The sequence below is a fragment of the Octopus bimaculoides genome, chromosome 25 (assembly GCF_046866305.1).
Source record: "Octopus bimaculoides isolate indiv1 chromosome 25, ASM4686630v1, whole genome shotgun sequence".
NCBI lineage: Eukaryota > Metazoa > Mollusca > Cephalopoda > Octopoda > Octopodidae > Octopus > Octopus bimaculoides.
The window spans coordinates 17,551,802-17,563,057 of NC_142952.1; the positions used below are offsets into that span (position 1 = coordinate 17,551,802).

At 37.9% G+C, this 11,256-nt stretch overlaps 1 protein-coding gene across 1 annotated transcript; it reads left to right on the forward strand.

Moving 5' to 3' along the window:
• The first annotated feature begins 9,694 nt into the window (after positions 1-9,694).
• On the forward strand, positions 9,695-10,684 carry LOC149131106 (uncharacterized). The gene has a single exon (XM_089341618.1). The coding sequence runs from the start codon at positions 9,695-9,697 to the stop codon at positions 10,682-10,684; it is 990 nt and encodes a 329-aa protein (XP_089197744.1).
• The last annotated feature ends 572 nt before the right edge of the window (positions 10,685-11,256 follow it).

Genomic DNA, 11,256 nt, shown 5'->3' on the forward strand with positions numbered 1-11,256 from the left:
GAGTTTGCGATTATATTTAGCCCCACCACTTCTTACTGGTTCGGCGTAAGTTATCAATAGAATAAGTATAAGGCTTCAAAAATAAATACTAGGGGCGAATAATTCAACTAAAACTTTTTAAGGTGGTGTCCCAGTATGGCTGCCGTCAAATGACTGGAACAAATATGAGATAAAAGATATATAAGCATTGTTATTCGTAATATAGAAGGTTTGAAAATAAGCCAAGGGGCAAAGCTTTCTCCGATGTACTTCAGCATGTTATTCGTATTGTGTTGACACATATAGCGTAGCTCTCACCAATAAGAAGATGCATGACGCACCAACACAACCTATCTCTCTCGTCTCAATTTTGAAAGTAAGGCACACAACTACATAAACTACACCTGGTCATTATTTTACCGACCCCGAAAGGATGAAAGACAAAGTCGACCTCGGGAGAATTTGAACCCAGAACGTAAAGACGGGTAAAGTATCTCTAAACATTTTGCCCCGCATGCTAACGATTCTGCCAGCTCACTGCTTTGAAACTTTGGGGTTGGGTTAGTCTTACTACTACTACTACTACTACTACTACTACTATTACTACTACTACTACTACTACTACTACTACTACTACTACTACTAATAATAATAATAATAATAATAGTGATGCATGTGCCTGGTGTACCCTAATAATACGGGTAGTCATGATGGGTATAATGGGCTTCGTATATTTTACCCCAGTTTCACTTTGATGGCATGCACTGCTCTCTCACTCAATAATAATAATAGTAATAATAACAATCCTTTCTGCTGTAGGAACAAGGCTAATCAATTATATCCAGCGGGAGGGTGCTAGTCAATAATTTCAACCCCATTGCTCACATGGTACTTTTTTATTGACTTCGAAAGCGTGTCAGGCAAAGTCGACCTTGGCAGAACTAGAACTCAGAATGAAATGATGGACATATTGCCGCTAAGCAAACACACGAAAGGTTAAGAAGGAATACGTTTGGTAACATCCACCTTTTTATGCTATTATTGGTATGGTTTTAGATCAAGCACACCGAACGACGGAGCTAAATGCGGCCTATAGCTGCTATCACGTGACAGCAAGTGGTAGTAAGATCACAAATCCTCATTTTCAATGATGATGATGAAAACGACGACGACGACGATGATGACGATGCTGATAATGACGATGAGAGAATTCTTTTCCGATCCAAACATTTTCTCTTCCGTTTGGATCCTGGAAGTAAAGTAACTGCAGGTTAAGGAAGGCCCCAGAAGCGGAATACACATAGGTTGTTTCCACAAATCTTGTACCAATCCATCCATCCATGGATGCATCCATCCATCGATGCATCCATCCATCCATCGATGCATGCGTCCATCCATCTATCTATCCGACCATCGTTCCAATGGCACAGCATTTGGTGAATGGAAGGGGCCAACCAAACACTGATTGATGATTGTGGTAATCAAGCTAATGAAAATTACAATGATGGCAGCGGTGGCGGTGGTGTTGTTGGTGCTAGTTCTGATAACAATGATGGTGATGATGCTGTTGGTATTTGTGGTTTAGAACAAAGCAATGTTATGCCCTACGCCGCAACCCCATCATACAAGGACATCAACACAGAAGCAAAGAGCTCAGCTTGATCAATATATAAAATACTAGAGACGCTTTACATTATATATATATATATATGTATATATATATATATATATATATGTATGTATGTACGTATGCATATTATATGTACATATATATGTATTCATGCACGTAAATTCTTTGTGTACATACATGTGTATGTATATGTATGCATTTTATGTATTTGTATATATTGACACGCACACACAAACATACATACATGCATATATATATATATATATACATACATACATACATATATATATATATATATATATATATATATATATATATATATATATATATATATATATATATATACATGTGTATATATATATATATTATATGTGTGTATATAAGAGGCAGTATTTATATTTACGTTAGTATTATTTCCAGGTTTTCTTTGCTCTGTGCCACATTGTTTCCAATTGTTAAGATGGTCGTGCACAGACACAGCCACACAAACACTCATGCATGTATACCCATACACACACACACGCACACATATATATACGCATATATATACACACACTCACGCACACATAAAAACACATACATCCATGTAAAGCACATATATACATATGCGCACGTGCATGCGCAAACGCGCACACAAACGCTCACACAAACACGCACGCACTTTCATATATGTATATATATATATATATATATACATGAACACATGCTCACACACATAGATGCAAATATACAGATGCATATACACAAACATAAAAGCACACACATATATAGATGCACACACATAAACACACACACACACTCACACGCGCACACACACACGCACACACATATATGCATGTGCGTTCACACGCAAATATGCGTATATGTATACATGCATGAGCACGTACACATACACACACACACACGCAAATACGCGTATATGTACACATGCATGAGCACACACACGCACGCACACGCACGCACACACACACACACACACACGCAAATACGCGTATGTGTACACATGCATAAGCACGCACACGCACACACACGCATACACACACATGCATGCACACACGCAAATACGCGTAGCTGTACACATGCTTGAGCATGCACCACACACACACACACACACACACACACACACACACACACTCTTCCACGCATATCTACACACACCCACCATCACAATCGTCTTCGCATTGTACAGCTCTCTTGGCATTGCTCTTCCAAAATGGTAAAATCAGCAAATGCTGATGTTTTTCCCTCTTTCAGTTTCTTTGCATTTCTTTTACATTTGTTCTTCCTCCATTTTCTTTTTTCTTAAATTTCTTTCTTTTTTCTTCTTCTTCAGTCAAGAACCGACCAAGAAAAGAAGGAGAAAAAGAAAAGAGAAACGGAAAAGAAAAAAGCTGGTGTTCATTAGTCCCCATTTATACCGCTTTTGGTCATTTCTAAGCCAATGCCTTCTATCTCTATGCTGTTTGCTGTTGCAAACCACTACCACCACCACCACCACCGCCACCACCACTATAGCAACCATCACAATGACCACCACCACTACCACCGTTACCAACAACATCATCACAACCCCCACCCAGACCACACCACCACCATCGCCACCACCACCATCACCAACATCACTACCACCACCACGGCTGTCGTCGCCACAGCACTTACTAATACTACTACTACTACTGCTGCTGCTGCTGCTGCTGCTGCTGCTGCTGCTGCTTCTGCTGTTGTTGTTGTTGCTGCTGCTGCTGCTATTGCTGCAATATACCCTCTGGACGGATGGAAGGAAAATTCCTCGTATGAAGAAACCTTGCAAGCCTTAGAAAGGTCGTATATATGTATGTATGTATGTATGTATGTATGTATGTATGTATGTATGTATGTATGTATGTACGTATGTATGTACGTATGTATTTATGTATGTATGCATGCACGCATGTATGTATATATATATATATATATATATATATATATATATATATGTATAATGAATGGAAGGATGCATGCATGCGTATATAAATGAATGTTTCTATGTATGTATGCGTGTATGTATGCATGTATGTACGTATGGGTGGAGATAGATGGTTGTTTATATATATATATATATATATATATATATATATATATATATATATATATATATATATATATATATATGTGTGTGTATATATATAATTATTTATATGGATAGGGTGATAAATTGGATATTAATTCAATTCAAAACCAAATGACCTAGCATGTAAAAAATTTGAAAATTCAGAAAAAATTGTATTACATGTGTATAAGGGATGACCACTAGGTGGACATCCATCCAATATACTAGAAAGAGGTCATCAACAACCCAACCACAAAGAAAAATTATGTTCTCCAGAAAAAATTTCGCAAAACACCAGAACAGGACAAAATGAGAAATATACAGAATAAAGAATTAGTTGTGTACTGCAGTTTCGAAAATTAACGTTTTACTTATTTAACAACATCTGTGTTCTCATCAGCATAGACGTTCTAGAATCAATATAATTTGCAGAACTATACACGAATTGTCTTCATGAAATAAGACTTGCATACAGTTCTACCAATTACATTGGGGCTATTTTTCAAAATGTCTCAGCTCCGGCGCGCAAATATATATATATATATATATATATATATATATATATATATATATATATATATATATATATATATATATATGTGTGTGTGTGTGTGTGTGTGTGTGTGTGTGTGTGTGTGTGTGTAAATATCTTTTAATCGGTGGTAAGTTACATTACAACAGTGACTGAAGAGCTAAGAGTTTCGTGCAAAGCCCTTATGAAAGTGATTTCACATAATACAGCTCCGTAAGTAATGAGCTAGTCTCTACTTTAGAGCGTTCGAATAAAAATCTAAATTGGAGGATCACGTGAAAATGCATATTATTCAAATAATTTGCTGGCTAAACAGAAGATCCTGACAGGAGATAAAATGCAATGAAAAATGCGTACACATACACACATTCATAATTTTACACAAACAGAATCCCGCCACACACACAGGTATATATACAGCATGATGTTCATGGTTATTATATAATCATCAGTTTGAACTTATGGACGTAGATATGTATTAGCTTCTGAATAAAGGTAGGTGTTATGCGAACAGAGATGCAATTACATAAATATCTTTCTACGAACGCGCACACATGTGAAGATATGAATGTAGAAATTCACATACATACATATGCACACGTACATACATGTACACACACACACACACACACATGCATGTATGAATATGCAGACGTAAATATTTCTTTCAAACACATATAAATGAATAATAATGTTTTCTTTTTTGGCCACATGGGCCTCTGAGAAACACACAGGGACGCAAATACAAAAGTACAGACGGAGGGGTTTACCGTGTAAACATATAAAACAATAACAAAATTGAACAATAAAGTTAAACAATTACAATTCCTTAATAGTAAGGGAAGAATTCCAAGACAAAACCGTGCAGACCCCACAGAAAATCACGGTTTCCCTGACCACTTAGGCAAGTGCTTCCTCTCTCTTACTCCACTCAGAAGCGTATGCTCAGAGCCGGCCCGTTCACATGCAACATGGTTGCCACTTTCATCCATTCATCTAGCAAATTCTTAAATTTGCTAGAAGTGTGCACCTCCCTCTCCACCCTCATCCGCCTCTTCAATAAATGAATAATAATAATAATAATAATAATAATAATAATAATAATAATAATAATAATAATAATAATAATAATAATGATAATAATAATGATAATAATAATAATAATAATAATGATAATAATAATAATAACAATAATAACAACAACAACAATAATAATGATGATGTTGATGATGATGATGATGATGATAACAATAATAATAATAACTATAAAAATAATAATAATCCTTTCTACTAAAGGCACAAGGCTTGAAATTTGGTGGTGGGGTCGATGTAATCAACCCTTGTGTTTAACTAGTATTTAATTTATCGACGCCGAAGGAACGAAAGGCAAAGTCGATCTTGGCGGAATAATAATAATAATAATAATAATAATAATAATAATAATAATAATAACAATAACACGTGAAGCGTATCAAAAAAAGGTGAAGATAGTGTTGAAATCCAACCTGAATGCCAAAAATTTGATTACCGCAATGAATATCTGGGTAGTTGCGGTGGTCGGATATAGTGCGTCCATCCTCAAATGGACTAAGGAGGAAATATCAACACTGGATAGAAGGATGAGTAAGTTGATGACGCTGCAAGGGGCGCTACACCCTAAAGCAAACGTGAACAGACTGTATATGAAAAGAAAGAATGGTGGCAGAGGACTAATTAGTACAGACCATTGTATAAGGAGTGAAAGGAGAGCGCTTGCCGAGTATTTGATAAATAGTGATGAAGACCTGCTGCGAAAGAGGGTGTAAATGCAGATGAAATGATGGGCGAGGAAGAGTTTAACCAAAGAGCCGAGGAGAAGAGAAAAGAAGACCTTGAAATGAGAATGCATGGACAGTTTGAAAGGAATACACAAGACGTTAAGGATAATACAGTATCGTGGATATGGCTTGAGCGAGGTGATTTGAAGGCTGATCATCGCTGCACAAGACCAGGCTCTCGCTACCAAGTCAGTGTAGTATAACATCTATAAAACTTTTGACACCCAGAAATGTAGACTCTGTGTAAAGAGTATGGAAAATGTGACCCACTTGGTAAGTGAATGTGGGAGCCTTGCACAGAAAGAATACAAACGCCACCACGATAAAATGTGTGTGTGTATCTTCATTGGCTCTTATGACGTAAATACCAATATGAAGTAACAGAGAACTGGTATAAGTTATGCAGGAGGATGGAAATGTAACAATACTCTGGGACTAGGATTTTCAGATGGATCGTGTAATCGAACACCGTCGACCGGATATTGTCATATTGAATAAGAAAGACAAATACTGTCAGGTCATTGATGTAGCTTTACCAGATGACATGAATGTTGTGAGTAAAGAGGTTGAAAAACTCACCAAGTACTCCGAATTGAAAGTGGAAATGGCAAGATTGTATGGAATGCGAGAGGGTAATGTAAAAGTGATACCAGTGGTGATCGGAGCGTTGAAATATCGTTCAACTAATAAAATATCTTACCAAAATAATTAAAAAATAATTTTAAAAAAACCTGTGTTCCCATGCCAGAGTCCAAGCGATCACCCCAGCAGCACTTCACACCGTTTCATGGCTATCAGTGTTCAAATAACAATGGTATGGTTACCAAGTCAAGCAGTGCAAAATAACTAGTTATGTTATAATACTCACAGCATGAATAACAATAAACGTACAAAACATTAATTTCAGTTCTCTCAATTAAAATTATGAGTGTGTGTATAAACTGAAAAGTTCCTGAATTTAAGGGTACCGCGGAAGGCCTGACTGGAAACCCAACCTTCCGAGTTCTTTTAGAGGGCTTAGAAAAACCGAAAGACTAATGAATATGTGAATCTAAGAGAGAAATATTTTGAATAAAATCATAGTTAGCTGATCTTCTGGTATTTTCTTTTACCCAAAGCCAGGAACTTTTCAGCACCACCCGCACACACATTTCATTTAGGTATTACATTGTTAATAACCTGGTGTAAAACTCAATATACGGGATTCTGAACGAAGCATTAGTCGAGCATAAAGTGCTAATAATAATTAAAAAAAAAAGATAACAAAGGAACAAACGGTTATCATATATATACTTCGTTAGCTTACAGTTGTTTCCACTATAGGATGTGGTGGACTCATAGCCGAGTGCCTGAGTAACACCTAACAGCTTCATCAAAGCCTCTAACAGAAAATGCACTTCAATGCTTGAGGCTCTGATAAAGCTATAAGTTGTTACTCAGGCATTCAGCTACGAGTCAACCACATCTTATAGTGGAAACAGCTAATGAAGAATCTATACTATAAAAGGCAAATCTACTCTGTGTGTGTGTATGTTTAAAATTCATACATTTACACAATTCAAAATTTCTTCGATTAAACAATCGCAATTAATATTCTAAATACAATAAGGTTAGGTCACTGCGTCATCTTTTCACTCCAAAAATTTCCTAATAATGAATAAAATCCGTAAAACTACGGAGGTAAACATTTTCTCCCTAATAAAATCTAATTTCCTCTTTCTAATACAAATCCTTTCAACTCCTACTTTCTCTTATGAAGCTTTACGAAAAATCCAACAACAAATACAAAAAGAAAGGAAGGAGAAAAAGAAAACTATCAAAACTGAAACGATCACATTTCGATACTGTGATGACAGATACTAAAACTACATACAGAATTACTTTGCCCCTCTAAAATTAACTATTTCTATTCCTCTTACACATCGTTTCAATTGCTACTTTCTCTTATGAACGTTTACCAACGATCCAAGAAAAAAGACAAAGAAACGAAGGGGAGTGAGAGTCAAATAAACAGACACACTGCCAATCATACGTAAATACACACATATATATGTACCCATGGTTACCAATGACCTCATTCTAATTGGCGGGAACTAAACCCTAACAGAGAAACGAAAGAAAAAGAGAGTCAAATAAATATTTTCCCCTGTAACACAATGTCATTTCCTCTTTCTATAACAACTTTCACCTTTTATTCCGCACATGAAATGCCACCTATACACTTACATACAAATACACAGATACATGCAAATACCTGTCACTTAGAAGAAGCTGCGATCAGATTCCTACATCCATTTGCGTGATGGCATCAATAATGACGCTGACCCAAGAAACATCGGCAAAATGTGCATTCTCCCCTCAACATATACAGGGGGGCCACGATACATGCACGAGCGAACACAAGACGCTATGACTTTCGTTCGGCACTATGGACGCCCTGATTTATTCATCACGTTTACATGTAACCCTAAGTGGGTTGAGGTAACATTGGAACTTCTCCCACACCAGCAGTACTGCCATCGGCATGATCTTATTGCCAGGATTTTCAAGCAGAAGCTGACTAGGCTAATTGATTTCATCGAAAAAGGGCAGGTGTTTGGCCCTGTTAAGTGTCACATGTATACTGTTGAGTGGCAGAAGAGAGGGTTGCCACACTCACACATTTTGGTTTGGTTGGTCACCAAAATAGACCCTACACTTATAGATGAAATCATCAAAGCAGAAATCCCAAACCCCACTGTTGACCGACAGCTGTACGACATTGTCAAGGCACACATGGTGCATGGTCCGTGCGGTCCCGGTTTTCAAAAATTCTCCTCATGCCACAAAGACCATGTGTGCACTAAACGATACCCAAAGAGTTTCGTGGACGAGACCCAGACCGCTGGTGATGGATATCCACTGTACAGACGAAGGCGGCCTGAGAATGGGGAATTCACTATAACCTTACGCGGTCATCAAGTTGATAATAGATGGGTGGTCCCATACTGTCCATTACTGATGACAATTTTCAACGCTCATATAAATGTGGAGTTCTGTCATTCAGTACTTATGTTAACAAGGGTTCGGGCGCTGCTATGTTCGGCCTTCAAAGGGACAATAGCATGGACGAGGTGTCGCAGTACTTGGCAGGTCGATATATCAGCAGTGGTGAAGCTTTTTGGCGGATATTCGGGTTTCCGCTTCACTAAAGGAACCCCGCCATCATACAACTCGCGGTTCATTTGGAAAACGGCCAGCGGACTTATTTTACTGAACAGACTGCTGCTCAATTGGCGGCCAATCGAAAAGAAACAACTTTGACTGGTTTTTTTACGCTTTGCCAAATTGACACATTTGCCAAAACGCTTTTATACCCCCAGGTTCCGCCCTACTATGCGTGGTCAAAGAACACTTGGGTGCGTAGGAAGTCAGGTCAGGATGTTCAAGGACATCCCGGTGTCAAGTTTAACAGTTGTCTAGGAAGAGTGTACACTGTGCCTCCCCACCAGCATCAGTGTTTTCACCTTCACCTTCTCCTTCATGATGTTGTCGGCCCACAAAGCTTTCAAGACATAAGAACTGTTGACAGTGAATTATGTGACACTTTCCGCGAAGCCTGCTTCAGGCGCGGACTTTTGGAGGACGATTCACAATGGGCCGCCACTATGGCGGAGGGCGCTTTGTTAAAATCCTCTAAAAGACTAAGATCGCTTTTCGCTATTCTACTCCTATGGTGCTACTTGGATGATCCCGCCTCTTTATGGCTGACCTACAAAAATTACATGTCTGAAGATTTCCTGCATCAGGTTCACTTGCTAAATCCATCAATCGACGTCGAGTACAGTGACCTCATTTACAACAGAGCGCTGCTTGAAATCGAAGATACTGTTCTCAATATGGGTGGGAGTGCGTTGCCAGTGTATGGACTACCTTCAACAAACCGGGAACGCCCAAACACACTGTCTTCCGATGTGCTGCGTGAGACATGTTATAATGTTGACGAACTTGCCCAGTACATAGCGAACAATGAGCCAAAGCTCCTTCCAGAACAGAAGTTCGCTTACAACTCCGTTATTAATTCTGTCCGGGACAAAGCTGGGGGGATTTTCTTCCTCGACGCTCCTGCAGGAACTGGCAAAACTTTTGTCACAAAATTAATATTGGCTGAGATTAGGCGAACACAAGGCATTGCCTTAGCTGTGGCATCATCTGCAATTGCGGCTACTTTGTTGCCAGGCGGCAGGACAGCTCACTCCGCTTTCAACCTTCCGCTTGACTTAGCGAAGACGGACACACCAATTTGCAACATCAGTAACAGCTCAGATCAGGCAGAAATGTTCAGACGATGCAAGCTTATCGTTTGGAATGAATGTACAATGGCCTACAGAGGTGCTCTTGAGGCGCTACATAGATCTCTGAAATACATCAAAGACTCTACAGTTCCCATGGGAGGCATAACACTTCTTCTTTCAGGGGACTTCAGGCAAACACTGCCAGTTATTCCCAAGGGGAATAGAGCTGATACAGTACGTGCGTGTCTTAAGTCATCTGCATTGCTAAGACATTGTTACAATTGTGAGAACAATAAAACAGCTTTTTCAGGGCCACCTCACATTCTATTGTTACCCACTTCTCAGAGTGCTACAATGCTCTAGGCAAGGCTTTCTGTCCACTTGCAAATTGATTGGTTGGTTTTCAACTTATAGCAATCTTTCCCTCAATAATCATAATTGAGTAGAATCATCAACAGTACTTTAAAACAATTAAGCCCCGAGCAACGCCGGGCATTTCTGCTAGTATATGATAATCCTTTATTCCTTTGTCGTCTCTTTGCTTATGTAAATATGTATGTACTTTCATACATGCATATATATATATGCATATATATATATATATATATATATATATATATATATATATATATATATATATATATATATATATATATATATATATATATATATATATATATATAGATATGCAGGGCAGGGAATCATCAATTAGTAATAAAATTAATAATTAACAATTTCTGCCGGGTAGCTCAGTATGAAAAAACCTTTTTCGGTAAATAATAATTTATAATCATAAATATTGACAGTAATCTGCTTCTCCAACATACTGAGAATTCAGAAATAGCAGTCAAAGAACTACTGATTTCAAAACTACAAATTATTACTCCAGATTGATAGCGATATTTTTGATACACACAGAACAAAAAACAATAGAG

What these genes read in the sequence shown, in the direction of transcription:
- LOC149131106 (XM_089341618.1), top strand. Translation starts at nt 9,695, where the DNA reads ATGGCGGAGGGCGCTTTGTTAAAATCCTCTAAAAGACTAAGATCGCTT.